Below are 16,379 nucleotides of genomic sequence, written 5' to 3' on the forward strand. Positions count from 1 at the left end.
TATTTGGAACCAGTCTGTTGTTCCATGTCCAGTTCTAACTCTTGCTTCCTGACCTGCATACAGATTTCTCAAGAGGCAGATCAGGTGGTCTGGTATTCCCATCTCTTTCAGAATTTTCCACAGTTTCTTGTGATCCACACAGTCAAAGGCTTTGGCATAGTCAATAAAGCAGAAATAGATGTTTTTCTGGAATTATTTTGCTTTTTCCGTGATCCAGTGGATGTTGGCAATTTGATATCTGGTTCCTCTGCCTTTTCTAAAACCAGCTTGAACATCAGAAAGTTCATGGTTCACATATTGCTGAAGCCTGACTTGGAGAATGTAGGATCACACAAAGTATTTGCTCTGCCTATTTGTCTTTCCTCCACCTCTGTAATAAAATAAAATCTGATTGTTTCACTGTTCTGAGTTTGCCTTTTGCAAAATGTCATGCAGTTGGCCTCACTGCATGTGTGTTTCTCAGATTAGTTATTTCACTTAGTAATAGACACTGATGGTTCTTCATTCCTTTTCATGGTTGATATCATTTCATTGTCTGTATATATCACAGTTCATTGGTTCTTTCACCTACTGAGGACATCTTGATTCCTTTCAAGTTTTGACAATGATCAAGAAAGCTGCTATAAGTTTCCATGTGCATGTTTTTGTGTGGACAGAAAGTTTCAAATCATTTGGATGGATTCCAAGGAGCGAAATTGCTGGATTGTAGGATAACAGTATGTATTAAAAATATATTTTTTTATTGACAATCTCCCCAGTTAAACAGATACTGTTCCATAAAAGAAAGGGTAGGAATAGTGTCTATCACCCTGTGGTCACAAAACTGACCATAAACCTGATAAGGCAAAAATGATTATAAATGCATAGTCCATGGAAAAATTTATCCTTAGTTTATAGTCAAATATTATTTTTCATTAAAATGCCAATTTGGGGAAAGTCAACATTATGTTATTGTCTGATAATAATGTAAATATGTAGGATATAGAAGAAATAACACTTGTGGTCAATATATATGTGAATGTAAATTACCTATGAAAGAAAACTCCATTTGTTTTCTACCATCTCTCGGACTTGCCCAAGTAGTAAAGAACAACATAAAACGTTCTAGTGAAGCAGACAGAGGAGGCATCTCCCCTAAAATTCATCCTCATGTGTGTATAAATATATATTGTTGCTCAGTCTCTCAGTCATGTCCCACTCTTTGTGTCCCCATCGACTACAGCACACCAAGCTTCCCTGTCCATCACCATCTCCCAGAGTTTGCTTAAACTCCTGTTCATTGAGTCAGTGATGCTGTCCAACCATCTCATTGTCCTCTCCTCCTCCTGCCTTCAATCTTTCCCAGCATCAAGGCCTTTTCTAATGAGTTGGTTCTTCACATAAGATGGCCAAAGTGTTGAAGCTTCAGCCTCAGCATCAGTCCTTCCAATGAATATTCAGGGTTGATTTTGTTTTGGATTGACTGGTTTGATCTCCTTGCAGTCCAAGGAATTCTCAAGCGTCTTCTCCAGCACCACAGTTCCAAAGCATCAATTCATTGGCACTCAGCCTTCTTTCTGGTCAAACTCTCACATCCATAAATGACTGCTGGAAAAATAATAGTTTTGACTAGATAGACCTTTGTCAGCAAAGTAATGTCTCTGCTTTTTAATAAGCTGTCTAGGTTTATCATAGCTTTTCTTCCAAGGAGCAATCTTTTAATTTTTTAATTTCACAGCTGCATCACCATCTACAGTGATTTTGGAGCCCAAGAAAATAAAGTCTGTCACTGTTTCCATTGTTTCCCTGTCTACTTGCCATGAAGTGATGGGACTGCATGCTGTGATCTTTGTTTTTTGAATGTTGAGTTTTAAGCCAGCTTTTTCACTCTCCTCCTTCACCTTTATCAAGAGGCTCTTTGGTTCCTCTCGCTTTCTGCCATAAGGGTGGTATCATCATCATATCTGAGGTTATTGATATTTCTCCTGACAATCTTGATTCCAGCTTCTGATTCATCGAGCCTGGCATCTCACAAGCAGGGTGACAAAATAAAACCTTGACACACTCCTTTCCCAATTTTGAGCCAGTCCATTGTTCCATATCCAGTTCTAACTGTTGCTTCTTGACCTGCACACGTATTTTTCAGGAAGCAGGTAAGGTGGTCTGGTATTCCCACTTCTTTAAGAATTTTCTACAGTTTGTTGTGATCCACACAGTCAAAGGCTTTAATATAGTCAATGAAGCAGAAGTAGATGTTTTTCTGGAAATCTCTGGCTTTTTCTATGATCCAGCAGATGTTGGCAATTTGACCTCTGGTTCCTCTGCCTTTTATAAATACAGCTTGTACATCTGGAAGTTTTCAGTTCACTTATTTTTGAAGCCTAGCTTGAAAGATTTTGAACATTAACTTCCTAGCATACGAAATGAATGCAATTGTGTGGTAGTTTGAACATTTTTGGCAGTGCCCTTCTTTGGGACTGGAATGAAAACTGATCTTTTCCAGTCCTATGACCACTGCTGAGTTCCAAATTTGCTGGCATGAGTCCAGCACTTTAACAGGATCATCTTTTAGGATTTTAAATTGCACAGCTGGAATTTCATCATCTTCACTAGCTTTGATCATAGTACTGCTTCCTAAGGCCCACTTGACTTTGCACTCCATGATGTCTGGCTGTAGGTGAGTGGTCACACCATCTTGGATAACTGGGTCATTAAAGATCTTTTTTGTGCAGTTATTCTGTGTATTCTTGCCACCTCTCCTTAATATCTTCTGCTTCTTTTAGGTCCGTACATTTCTGTCCTTTATTGTGCCCAATTCTGCATGAAATATTCCCTTGGTATCTTTAATTTTCTTGAAGAGATCTCTAGTCTTTCTTATTTATTGTTTTCCTCTATTTCTTTGCCTTGTTCACTTACAAAGGCTTTCTCATCTTTTCTTGCTATTCTTTCGAACTCTGCATTCAGATGGGTATATCTTTCCTTTTCTCCTTTGCCTTTCACTTCTCTTCTTTTCTCAGCTATTTGTAAGGCCTCCTCAGACAATCATTTTGCATTTTCATTTCTTTACTTGGGGATTGTTTTGATCACTGCCTCCTATAAAATAAATATATATAGTGTATACACTATTATATATAATCCTACATATAGTGTATATATATATATATATATGTATGATTATGCAATGAAAAGAAGGATATCCTACAGTATTCACAAAAGTGATGGATTTTGAGTGCATTATGCTAAGTGAAATATATCAGAGAAAGATAAATACTGTATGTTCTCACTTATACATGAAATCTGAAAAATGAAACTTTAATTCTTTTTTCAATGGAAGCTTCTTATACTCTGTCTCTTTACTTCTCCAATTCACTGTAGGTTGGCTCTTGATTTTCAGAAATGGTGATACTTTTATTTTCATCACTGGTCATGGATAACAATCAGATAATAGAAAATGTTCAATAAAATACAAGGTTAAGTGGAAATATCATAAAAATTCCCTGAACTTTGTAATCACTGGTGCTTTCATCATAATGACCACCCATGTGCATCTCAGCATGCTGATCTAAGATGCTCACAAGTATGAATTACAATATTCTGTTACTGAACCAGTTTCTTCTGCCTGACTATCAGCAAGCCAAACATCAAAATTCAGAGGTTTGCAGGAGGGAGAAGTTTCATTTACAAGGCAGACAAGAGAGGAGACAGGAGAACAATTTTGAGATCTATCATTTCAAAGACAAGGGAGCAGGGATATTTATGGGAGACAAGTATAGGAAGATTGGAGGATCAGAAAAAGGTGAGTGAAGGCAGGAAAAAGGTGAGACAATCGCTGCTCTTTGCAGGCTACTCTGAGTTACACGCTACTTCATGTTCAGATGAGGTGACTAGCATGATCTGCAGATGGAGGTTTTGGCTCTCTCCTATTGAATGGTCATCCACTGTGCACAGGTACAGGCTTAATTGAATGGTGGATGGTCTTGACTAGTTTGAACTGGACAACACTAGATCCATGACCTGAAAAAAATAAATTACCATTACTATAATGACCCATTTCTCAGAGCTGATATCTATAGGGAGTGGTTTAAAGGTTGTTTTTAATATATTGCTTGAGGTATGGGAAGTTTTCAGCATATGCAAATTGCAGGTACAATGAAAGGAAGTTTGAAAGCTGAAGGCAAGATACAAAAGATCTTTATTTTATTATTTATATTTTAAGTAAATATATTTATTATTTTATTTATAGTTTATAAATTATGTATTTATTTTTGGTTGTGCTGGGCCTTCAGTGGTCTCTGGATCTTCACTGCTGTGCATGGGTTTCCTGTAGTTGCGGTGAGCAGAGGCTGCCCTTAGTTGTGGTGCCTGGGTTCTCATTGTGGTGGCTTCATGCTCTAGACGCACTGTCTTCAGTAGCAGAGGACCCAGTAGTTGCAGGGTGTAGGCTCTAGGAGGCAGGGGCTTCAGTAGGTTAGAGCACACAGGCTCAGTGATTGTGGTGCAGGAGCTTAATTGCCCCATGGCTTGAGGGATCTTCCCAGACCAGGGATTAAAGCTGTGTCCCCTGCATTGGCAGGTGGATTCTTATCCACTATTCCACCAGAGAAGTTCAAGAGGAAGGTTTTAAATAAGGTTCCATTCTCTGCTGTTCTGAGGCATACTCAAGAACATCTATTAATAGTTCCTATTAACCCCATGAGGAGGGTTTCATTCACACAAGTGTGAAAGTGAAGTTGCTTCAGTTATATCTGACTCTGTGTGACTCCATGGGCTGTAGCCCACCTGGCTCCTCCGTCCACGGGATTTTCTAAGCAAGAGTACTGGAGTGGGTTGCCATTTCCTTCTCCAGGGTATCTTCCCAACCCAGGGATCACACCTGGGTCTCGCTCATTGTAGGCAGATGCTTTACCATCTGAGCCATCAGGGAAATCCTATACAAGAATTGGATCCATGCAATTTTCACTTCATAAATTTCTTCTAGGCTTAGTGGATATGGGAATATAATACATATTTATAAGACATGACTTGTAATAATGAATGAAAGAATGATTATTATATTCCTAAGGAATTTTATGTAGTGGATTACATTATAAAGTTTATCATATGACTTGTACTTTAACCTACTATGGACAGCACCAACTTCTTAATGTGTTCTCTGTAATTTTTTTCATGAGAAAATGATCATGAGCCTACAAAGACCTTTCCCCTTCCTGTACACTCTTTCTATTCCACTCTTAGTCAATTTAGGCTATTATAACAGAATAACATGGACTGAGGGGCTTAAACAAAGAAAATGTGTATCTTCTTATTATGAAGCCTGGATAACTGTGATCAAGAGGCAGTGAGGTCCAGGTGGTGGAGGGAACAAGCTTTCTAGTTTCCTCACTTGGTGGAGGGGCAGGGAGCTCAGGTCTCTTTATCCAGTTCTAAGGGCTCTAACCTGTCATGGAGCTCCAACTCTACCTCCTCATCAAAACTTAGTTACCTCCTGAGCGAGTGAGTGAGTGTTAGTCACTCAGTCATGTCCAACTCTTTGTGACCCCATGGACTGTAGCCCATCAGACTCTGCCCATGGAATTCTCCAGGCAAGAATACTGGAGTGGGTTGCCATTTTCTTCTCCAGGGGATCTCCAGGGGAAAATCCCCAACCAAGAGACTGAATCCTGGTCCCCCACATTGCAGGAAGATTCTTTACTGTCTGAGCCACCAGGGAAGCCCAGTTATTTCCAAAGGTAACTTCAAATCCCATCACACTGGAGCCTAAGGCTTCATGATATGGCTCAAGATGTGGGGTGTGTGTGGGTGTGTATGGGAGGTGGAGTAGGAGATGGAGACTGATGAAACATTGATGATGAAACTGATGAGACATTCAGTTCATAGCAACTCATCATCATATATAGAGAATAAGACTCCGTTGGACCCGTCAACATTCCAATGCCCATCCTCCTCTCTTTGTTTCCGCTACAGCCACATCCAAGTGTCCTGCAAACTGCCACTTCCATGGTGACTCTTGTGACTGTCTACCTCTGTGGGTCTCCAACACAGCTGCTCTGTCCAAGCCAAGATACAGGTTGGGCTCTCTACCTGCTCCTCTTTCCTGCTCCTTTGTCCACTACAACGTCATCTCCAAGCAAACATCATAGAGAACAAGAAAGAATTCATCAGATCATGCAAATCTTTCAAAGGACCAACTCTTCATTCCAAGTCCCACGTGACCTCTGTGTGCTCTCCCTGCCCATCATCAGTGACTTGCCTGTTTTCAACTTGGCCACATACTTCACTACATTAGTGTCAGCACATTCCCCCCAGTGCCTTAACACAATCCTCTCAACAGAGAACACCCCTCTTTTGACCAAAACATATTCAGGCTCCTGAACCATCCTCTAGGATAGTCTGTGGCTGCTTTTCTAAAATCCCAGTTTGAGCAAGAATTTTAAGTCAGTTCAGTAAATATTTCTACCATTGATAATTGATCACCCTTGAAAAATCTGATCAAAATTGCTCACTTCCCACCACTGGTATCTGATCACGCTGGGCTGTCTTCACCAAGAAATCTACTCTGGTTCAGCCAGAATCCCTCCCAAACCTAATGTCTCCTCTCAACAATTTGCCAGACCAGAAACACACTGCTTCTTGGCTGTGAATCCCTACTTGTATCTGGTGAATTATGGGTGAAAACCAGTTACATGATGGGGTATCTTTTCCTCTATTGCCATATTCCTGAATAAAATTTGTCTTCACCACTAAAACCTGTGTCTGTCTCTGATTTTCTTAGACACAATTCCCTCAACAGATTGCTGCTCATTCAGTAAGGTCCTTCAGAATTCCCCTAGATTCCCCCAAGTCCTATATTATAACCAACTTGGAAACTGGCCACTATTGTAGACTTCAGATTAGCCCATGAGTTTTCTTCAGAGAATTAGCTTTTTTTTTTAATTAAGTAAGTAATATATTTTTATTGCTTCATTGCTACATTGGCTTTCTGTAGTTGGGGTGAATGGGAGCTACTCTTCATTGTGGTGCTCAAGTGTCTCATTGTGGTGGCTTCTCCTGTCTTGGAGCACAGGCTCTAGGGTGCACAGGCTTCAGTAGTTGCTTCCCATGGGCTCAGTAGTTGCAGTTCAAGGGCTCTAGAGCACAAGCTCAGCAGTTGTGGCTCTTGGGCTTAGTTGCCCTGTGAGTTCCATGTGAGATCTTCCTGGACCAGGAATCAAATCGGTGATCCTGTATTGCAAGGTGGATTCTTAACCACTGGACCACCAGTGAAGCCCTAGATTCTTTTTTTTTTTTTTAATTTTCTTGAAGTATATTCGAATTACAATGTTGCGTTTAATTCCTACTGTACAGCAAAGTGACTCAGTTGTACAACTGTTTCATATTCTTCTGATTCATATTGTTTCATATCTTCTGTTTCATATTCTTCTCCATTATGTTTATCATAGGACAATACAGTAAGACCCTGATGTTTACACATCCTATATATAATAGTTTGCATCTACCAATCCCAAACTCCCAATCCTTCCCTCCATCACACTCCTTGCCTTCAGCAACTATAAGTCTGCTGGTTCTCTAAATTCGTGACTGTTTCTGTTTTGTGAAAAATTGAAATTGAGTTGCTCAGTCCTGTCCAATTCTTTGCAAGACCATGGACTATACAGTGCGTGGAATTCTCCAGGCCAGAATACTGGAGTGGGTAGCCTTTACCTTCTCCAAGCCAGGGATCGAACCCAGGTCTCCCACATTGCATGCAGATTCTTTACCAGCTGAGCCACCAGGGAAGCCCAAGAATGCTGGAGTGGGTAACCTATACCTTCTCCAGTGGATCTTCCTGACCCAGGAACCGAACTGGGGTCTCCTGCATTGCAGGCAGATTCTTTACCAACTGAGCTATTATTTGTGTCATATTTTACACTCCACATATAAGTGATATTGTACAGTATTTGTCTTTCTTGTTCTGATTTACTTCACTTGGTATGGTAATCTCTAGGTCCATCCACATTGCTCCAAATAACACTGTTTCATTCTTTTTAGTAGCTGGATAATATTCCATTGTATGTGTGTGTGTGTGTATATATATATATATATATATATATATATATATATATATATATACACACATATTCTTTATCCATTCTTCTGTCGGTGGACATTTAGGTTCTTTCCATGTCTTGGTTATTGTATACAATGATGCTGTGACTATAGGGGTGCACATAACTTTTTTACTGTTAGTTTGTCTGAGTATTTGCCTGGGAGTGGGGATTGCTGGACCAGATAGCATGTTTTCCAAAGTGGCTGCACCAATTTACATTCCCATCAATAGTGTAAGAGGCTTCCCTTTTCTTCACACACTCACTAGCATATATTAAGTAGATTAAAAGTCCCTTTTGTTTATCTCTGGACTGGAGGTGCTTGCTGACTGCAAGGGAATGAAAGGTGAGCCTCTTGCTTCTTTTGGATCTTACTCCTTTTGGATCCCATGGAAGCTGTAATCCTATAGGAACATCCCAAGCTTAGACTTCTCAAATTCCAAATTTTTGCTAACATCAAGTGAAGTCTCTCAAACAGTCCTTTCCAATGTTTAGGTTTCCTGGCAACTTGGGAAAGTCCTTCTGATCCCATCAGCTAATTATTCTCTGCACAGAAATAGGTAGATTACTCAGCAGTGACCTTCTTTCGCTAGCCTAGAATGGGGAAAATCTGAGTAAGGTTTAGGTTTTCCCTGAAGGTTATCTGAAGTAGTGCATTAAAAAGTGCCCACATGGTGGCTCACTCAATTTGTATTCCATAACAGAGATATTTATGCTTATCATTGTTACTAATAAAAGGGATTGGTGGCCCGGGATTTAAAACATCTATTGAGTAGAATGCAGTTAAACCCTTTCTTACTCAAAGGCTATGTTTGCCATGGCAGAAATGTGGTGAAAGGGATCATCCCCAAAGTGACCAAGAGAGCGAACACCCTTCAAAGAGTCTTCACTTTAGTGGCCAGTAGTATATAAGAATTGTTTGGGCATCAAGTAAATTGAGTGGGAGAGAGGCATGGAAAATTCTTGGAGATAGGAGAAAGGGTCTCCCTTTATGTGTGATCTTAAACTTCAAAGGAGTTTTTGTCCGATGCAGCCCAAGGTGGGAGTCATCCCTGAATGTGGTAGAACGTTAAACATCAATCAGAGCTTCTATATTGAGTGTAGGAAAGGTGCTGGTATTTATGACAAGAAAAATAGAATTTTATTTCTGTACCTAATGGCATTAGCTTGATTAGAATTTGTGTTGAACTTAGCAAAGTTTGAAGTTTGAGGAAACAGTAATTATGTAAATTCACTTGGAAAGGGGCCAATGAAATTATGTTTGGCTTATAAGAGCCCTGAAAAATAGTTGGGGAAATTTACCCTGTGGAAAATGTCCTCAGTGAGAAAAATTAAGAAACAAACAAGCAAACCTCTCCTGATAGCAGCTGCCTCTGGATGGCAAGGGTATTTGGGAATGACCTGGGTTTATTTCTTCTCTGACTCCAAGTTCCCAAAGATCCCACAGTGCCCACCTTCAGTGCCTCTCAGTCTTGGAAAATAAGCCTTGATCACAGGGTTCACCCTTCAACTTCATCTCACATCTTAGTTTTAATCTTTTTCTGCAGTTTGTGGTGCTGACCCCAGCTTTCTGAGGAAAACAAACAAACAGTAAGGTGACACTGTCTCCTCTGATCCACTCTCTTTTACTATCTTTTTTAAATTTTATGTTTTATTTTTCATTGCGCTAGGTTTGTTGCTGAGTGAGCACTTCTCTAGTTGAGGCGAGTTGGGGCTACTCTCTAGTTGAAGTGCGTGGGCTTCTCACTGCTGTGCCCTTTCGTGTCGTAGAGCGTGGGTTCCAGAGAGCATCACTTTCAGCAGTTTCAGTTCCCAGTTCAATTCAGTTCAGTTCAGTTGCTCAGACTTTTTGCGACCCCATGGACTGCAGCATGCCAGGCTTCCCTGTCCATCATCAACTCCCACAGCTTGCTCAAACTCATGTCCATTGAGTTGGTGATGCCATCCAACCATCTTATCCTCTGTCGTCCCAGGCTTTAGAGCAAAGCCTCAGTAGTTGTGGTGCATGGGCTTAGTTGTTACTTGACTTGTGGTGTCTTCCCCGACCATGGGTCAAACCCATGTCCCTGCATTGCCATGAGATTCTTTACCACTGAGCCACAGAGAAGCCCTCTTTTACTACCTTAATATCACCTAGAATAATGTCTTTGTGAATCAGTGAATGGGTCCTTGATTCATCATCCTCTGTCTCCTGAATGTGTATCCGATTAAATCAACTAACCTACAGAAATATGATGATCCAATCGGCACTCAGTAATCTAATCAGGTGTCCTTTCCTGATTGGGTTAGTAGTGGGACAGAGGAATGATGGGACTAAAAAGGTGTATAAAAGTCTGAAGCACTGGAAAAGAGGTGCAGAATCTTCCTGCTCTAGAGATACCAACTGGGTTCTCCACAGCATCTGAGATCTGAGCGCCCCACCAGCCCCACCAGAGCAGTAAGTTACCATCCTTATAAGGACACCCTTTTTACCCATGATTAAATCTTAAAGGGTGGTATGTATCTCTGGATGCAGTGAGAGCTTTCAAATAATTATTTCTCTCACATGAACACATTTCATGTTTTAGTTTTGCTTAGCAGTGTAGTTTTGCCTCAATCTCAAATATTTTGATTTGTGCTTTAGTTGATATCAATTTAAAATGACTTTACAAAGAAGGTATATTTAATGAACAACATCCCTTTTGGAATTTTATTTCTTCATGAAATAAGAAATTTATTTTATTTTGGAAATAATATTCCAAATATAATTTTGGAATATATTATATTTGGAATATAATATAATTCATGAAATAAGAAATTTATTTTATTTTGGAAATAAAATTCCAAAAGGGATGTTTTTCCATTAAAAATAAATATTTTCATTTAAAATAAATATTTTGAACACAATGGTATTCATGTTGGAGGTAACTCAGGTTGGAGGCTGTGCTGGTCCACATGACTCTCACTAATGTAGGGCTCAAAGAGATTGTTTGAAACTCTTCCCCAGATAAAGTTTGGAGTGAACTCTCAGGCTTCTTGGTATCCACTTTCTAGTGGGACCTGAATCATGCAAAGCAATGGATGTTACTAAACAGGCTAGTGACTCTTTTTTCCTCACTGGTACTTATGAGAGGTTTGTTCTGAAACCAGCAGGTAAAGAGTTATAGCTTTGTGCCCATTGAGACCAGAGTGTCACATGGGCTGACTGAGGCATTTACATCCCTGCCAGACCAGTGACCTTGGCCCTGCGTAGGTTCTTCCGAAAGGGTGGGAAAATGTCTTAGGTGTGCTTCTGCTTGGCCTGAGATGGATGCCCTGTGCCTTGGCAGTTTCTACAGGATTCCTTTTCTTGTAGAGTCAAGATGAGTGTCCAGAACCCATCCAGACTCCTGGACCTGGCAGGAAAGCATCTGCTGAGGGATGATGCTTTGGCCTTTTCTGCTCTGGAGGATCTGCTCACAGAGCTTTTTCCACACCTCTTCATGGAGGCATTCCACGGGAGACACATCGAGACCCTGAAGGCCATGGTCCAAGCCTGGCCCTTTGTCCGCCTGCCTCTGGGAGGCTTGATTGACATGCCTCATATGGGGCCTTTACAAGCAGTGCTGGAAGCACTTGATGGTTTGCTGGCCCAGAAGGTTCGTTCCAGGTGAGTGTGTTTAAAGCACCTTGATAAAATCTTGGATGTCCCAGAGGAGATAGGTGGGTTGAAAACGGGTGGGTGGAAAGGGTTCTGAAAATGGTAATGCAGAAGCCTTGTTGCTAAAGGAAGTACCTTCTGGAAGTTGAAGAGTGCCTGTAGTGAATGGGAGCCTAGAAGAACATTCCCCACTTCCTCAAAGAGCCTTGAGATACTAAAGTCGAGGACCAGAAAGATTAAGAGGGGAAGGGACATGGAGGATAGTGAGGCAGAGAGGGTAGTGAATAAGGCAGCAGATGATGTCAGAAATGTTAAGTTACAGCACAGGTGGGCAGGATGTTGTCAAATTGTTAGGCTGTTTTTTTTATTCTGTGTGTACTTTGATACATCCTCATCAATTTCCTTGTTCCTCTAGGGGGTGCAAACTGCGGGTGCTAGATTTACGGGATACTGGCCAGAACTTCTGGAGCATGTGGTCTGGAGCCAGCAGTTATGAGCGCTCAAGCTCAAGAATGGCACCAGTGGCTGAGCAGAGCTCAACAGCAAAGCGGCACTTGGCGCCACTGAAGATTTTTATGGACCTTTGCCTGAAGAAAAGGACCCTGGATAACTTTCTCACCTACCTTCTTAGGTGGGTGGAGCAGAGAAAAGCCTCTGTACATCTCTGCTGTAAAAAGCTGAAGATCTCTGCAATGCCAATGGACAACGTTGTGAAGATCCTGAGCATGGTGCAGCTGGACTGTATCCAGGAGGTGCAAGTGAATTGGATTTGGCATCTGTCCACCCTGGCCACATTTGCTTCTTTCCTAGGAAAGATGAGTAATTTGCAGAGACTCTGTCTCTCCCCCATCCACCTGTCTGCCTTCACGAAGCAGGAGCAGGATCACCTTGTCCAAATTACCTCTCAGTTCCTGAGGCTTGGCCACCTCCAGGATCTCCATCTGGACTATCCCTCCTTCCTTGAAGGCTTCCTGGACCAGATGCTCAGGTAGGAGTGGACCACTAGCTGGGTAACATTGAACACAACCCTAAAACGTCGAAAGCATTGTCTCCTTTGTTGCACTCTCCTTAAATGTGATATCCCATAACCACACTAATCTAGGTAGAGGGTTAAACTGGTCTAGTGGCTCTTGTGAGACACCCTGCTGGGGAGATACAGAGTACTGACTGGGATGTTTGCATCCCAGGGTTTATAATTTCCTCCTTTTTTGGAGGCGTCTATGTTGAAATGATAAAAATGGGTAAGTAAAAAGGATGTTGAAGTGGGGAAACTACATCAGATCAGAGCATTCCTGAAGAGAAGCTCCATGTTTACAAGGTTTGTGCCCTCAGTGAACCTCTTCTAAACTCAGTTGCTCAGTCATGTCCCACTCTTTGGGACTACGTGAACTGCAGCACGCCAGGCTTCCGTGTCCATCACCAACTCCCGGAGTTTACTCACTCATGTTCATTGAGTCAGTGATACCATCCAACCATCTCATTCTCTGTTGTCAGCTTCTCCTCCCGCCTTCAATCTTTCCCAGCATCAGGGTCTTTTCAAATGAGTCAACCCTTCGCATGAGGTGGTCAAAGTACTGGAGTTTCAGCTTTAGCACCATTCCTTCCAATGAAATCCCAGGGCTGATCTCCTTCAAAATGGACTGCTTGGATCTCCTTGCAGTCCAAGGGACTCTCAAGAGTCTTCTCCAACACCACAGTTCAAAAGCATACATTCTTCAGCACTTTCTTCATAGTCCAACTCTCATATCCGTACATGACTACTGGAAAAACCATAGCTTTGACTAGATGGAATTTTGTTGGCAAAGTAATGTCTCTGCTTTTTAATATGCTGTCTAGGTTGGTCATAGCTCTTCTTCCAAGGAGCAAGCATCTTTTAATTTCATGGCTACAGTCACCATCTGCAGTGATTTTGGAGCCCAAAAAAATAGTCTGTCACTGTTTCCACTGTTTCCCCATCTATTTGCCATGAAGTGATGGGACCGGATGCCATGATCTTAGTTTCCTGAATGTTGAGTTTTTAAGCCAATTTTTTCACTCTCCTCCTTCACTTTTATCAAGAGGTCTTTAGTTCTTCTTCACTTTCTGCCATAAAGGTGGTGTCATCTGCATATCTGAGGTTACTGATATTTCTCCCAGCAATCTTGATTCTAGTTGTGCTTCATCCAGCCCAGCAATCCTCATGATGTACTCTATACATCATGTATAAGTTAAATAAGTTATAATATTATTATATAACATATCATAATACAAGTTATATAAGCAGGGTGACAATATACAGCCTTGATGTACTCCTTTTCCTATTTGGAACCAGTCTGTTGTTCCATGTCCAGTTCTAACTGTTCCTTCCTGACCTGATACAGATTTCTCAAGAAGCAGGTCAGGTGGTCTGGTATTCCCATCTGTTTAAGAATTTTCCACAATTTATTATGATCCACACAGTCAAAGGCTTTGGCATAGTCAATAAAGCAGTTGTTTTTCTGGAACTCTCTTACTTTTTCAATGATCCAATGGATGCTGGCAATTTGATCTCTGGTTCCTCTGCCTTTTCTAAAACCAGCTTGAACATCTGGAAGTTCAGGGTTCACATACTGTTGACGCCTGGCTTGGACAATTTTGAGCATTACTTTACTAGCGTGTGAGATGAGTGCAATTGTGTGGTAGTTTGAGCATTCTTTGGCATTGCCTTTCTTTGGGACTGGAATGAAAACAGACATTTTCCAGTCCTGTGGCCACTGCTGTGTTTTCCAAATTTGCTGGCATATCACATGCAGCATTTTCACAGCGTCATCTTTTAGGATTTGAAATAGCTCAACTGGAATTCCATCACCTCCACTAGTGTTTGTAGTGATGTTTCCTAAGACCCACCTGACTTCGCATTCCAGGATGTCTGGCTCTAGGTAAGTGATCACACCATCGTGATTATCTGTGTCATGAAGATCTTTTTTGTGTAGTTCTTCTGTGTATTCTTGCTACGTCTTCTTAATATCTTCTGCCTCTTTTAGGTCCATACCATTTCTGTCCTTTATTGTGCCCATCTTTTCATGAAATATTCCCTTGGTATCCCTGTCTATAATATGGTGTTTTGTGCTCCAGATACGTTAACTGATATATGGAAGAAGCATGGTTCTGGAGGTGATGTTTGTTAACTGAACTGAGAGAAAAGGATAATAAAAAGTGATAGAAAGTCCGTAGATGATGCAAGGATGTAAGTGAGCCCCTCTAGAAGGCAACACATTTCATGTTGTGGGATCTTATATAAGTTGATTCCTTATGTATATCTTTCTAGGACCTCACTTGATCAAAGATAGAGGCATCTGGAGCCCACACTTGGACTGAAGGAAGCCTCATCTGAAGTCATTTTTAGATCTCATCACCCAACACTAATATTTAGTGATGTCCACACTTAAAAGAGACTCTCTCTGGCTCTCCTCATAGCATGTTCTTATGCATTCCAGTATCTTCATTCATCCCCATAAGGAAGTAGAATATGTTGTACTCTGCTTGATAGATGAGGAGAGAGTGCTCTCTAGATTCTGTGAGGTAACTCAGTCTCACAGTGAAGGTGAAAGGACTTAGCCTACAATAAGATGGACAATCAGTGTATTGGCCCTCAAGAGATGGCCTGACTAATGTTAGTTCCGTAGAAGCCATTTGTCTATCACCAGTATGCAACCTGGCACTTCAGTTTCCAAGAACTAATTGTTTGGTTTCTCCCCAGGTGCCTGAAGTCCCCCTTGAACAACCTGTCAATAACCAACTGCTGGCTTACAGAATCAGACTTGACCTACCTGTCCCAGAGCCCAAACATCAGTCAGCTAAAGGGCCTAGATCTGAGTGGTGTCACCATGACTGACTTTAATCCTGAGATCCTCCACGTTCTGCTGGAGAAAGTTGAAGCCACCCTCCAGGAACTGGACTTAGATCTGTGTGGGATCACGGACTCCCAGCTGGAGGCCATCTTGCCTGCCCTAAGCCGATGCTCCCAGCTCAGGTACTTCAGCCTGTGTGAGAACTTCCTGTCCATGGCCGTTATGGAGAAGCTGCTGCGACACACCGCTGGGCTGCCCTGCTTAACGCAAGAGCGTTATCCTGCCCCTCAGGAGAGTTACAGATCTCAGGGTGTTCTCTTGGAAGGGAGACTTGCCCAGCTTCGGGCTCAGCTGTTGGAGGTTCTGAGAGACTTAGGACGTCCCAGGATCATCTGGATTAGCCCCAGCCCCTGTCTTCACTGTGGTGAGAACATATGCTATCATTTGGATCCCATTGTATACAGATGTACTGCCCCTGCCTAGAGAGTTGCCTCTATTAAAGGCTTTCTTCTGGGCACTTGGTAACTGAAATCTAGAACATGAGGACATCATGAAGGGACAAGAGAGCTGTGGTTTCAGACATCTTCTCAATGTGAATGGGAAAAGGAAAGGCGATATGGAGGGGGGACTCAGTATTGTAGGGGGAAATGTAGACTCTGGAAGGGATGGAACTTTCAGAGACATGGGCTTCTAGAATCTGAAATATGAACCTAGGTGAATACATGCTTGAGCCCCACATGTTTCAGTTATCCCGGGGGGAGATGGATGTACAGAAACGGTCAAGAATAAAGATACTTTCCTGGTGACCTAAATAGGAAGGAAATTTAAAACAAGAGTAGATACATGTATAGATATGATTCACTTTGTTGTATAGCAAGAAACTAAAGG

The 16,379-nt window shown here is 41.6% G+C and overlaps 1 protein-coding gene across 1 annotated transcript; it reads left to right on the top strand.

Moving 5' to 3' along the window:
- The first annotated feature begins 10,948 nt into the window (after positions 1-10,948).
- Positions 10,949-16,123, top strand: LOC617709 (PRAME family member 8). Its single transcript, XM_059875628.1, has 4 exons — positions 10,949-10,966; positions 11,372-11,691; positions 11,972-12,670; positions 15,401-16,123. The coding sequence occupies exons 1-4, from the start codon at positions 10,949-10,951 to the stop codon at positions 15,972-15,974; spliced, it is 1,611 nt and encodes a 536-aa protein (XP_059731611.1). The 3' UTR covers positions 15,975-16,123.
- The last annotated feature ends 256 nt before the right edge of the window (positions 16,124-16,379 follow it).

The sequence above is a fragment of the Bos taurus genome, chromosome 16 (genome assembly GCF_002263795.3).
Source record: "Bos taurus isolate L1 Dominette 01449 registration number 42190680 breed Hereford chromosome 16, ARS-UCD2.0, whole genome shotgun sequence".
In the NCBI taxonomy this organism is placed as follows: Eukaryota; Metazoa; Chordata; class Mammalia; order Artiodactyla; family Bovidae; genus Bos; species Bos taurus.

Bases quoted from the DNA above. Each gene is read 5' to 3' on its own strand.
- LOC617709 (XM_059875628.1), top strand. The intron at 11,692-11,971 runs GTGAGTGTGTTT...GTAGTGAATAAG, and splicing joins GCCCAGAAGGTTCGTTCCAG to GCAGCAGATGATGTCAGAAA. The intron at 12,671-15,400 runs GTAGGAGTGGAC...GTTTCTCCCCAG, and splicing joins TTCCTGGACCAGATGCTCAG to GTGCCTGAAGTCCCCCTTGA.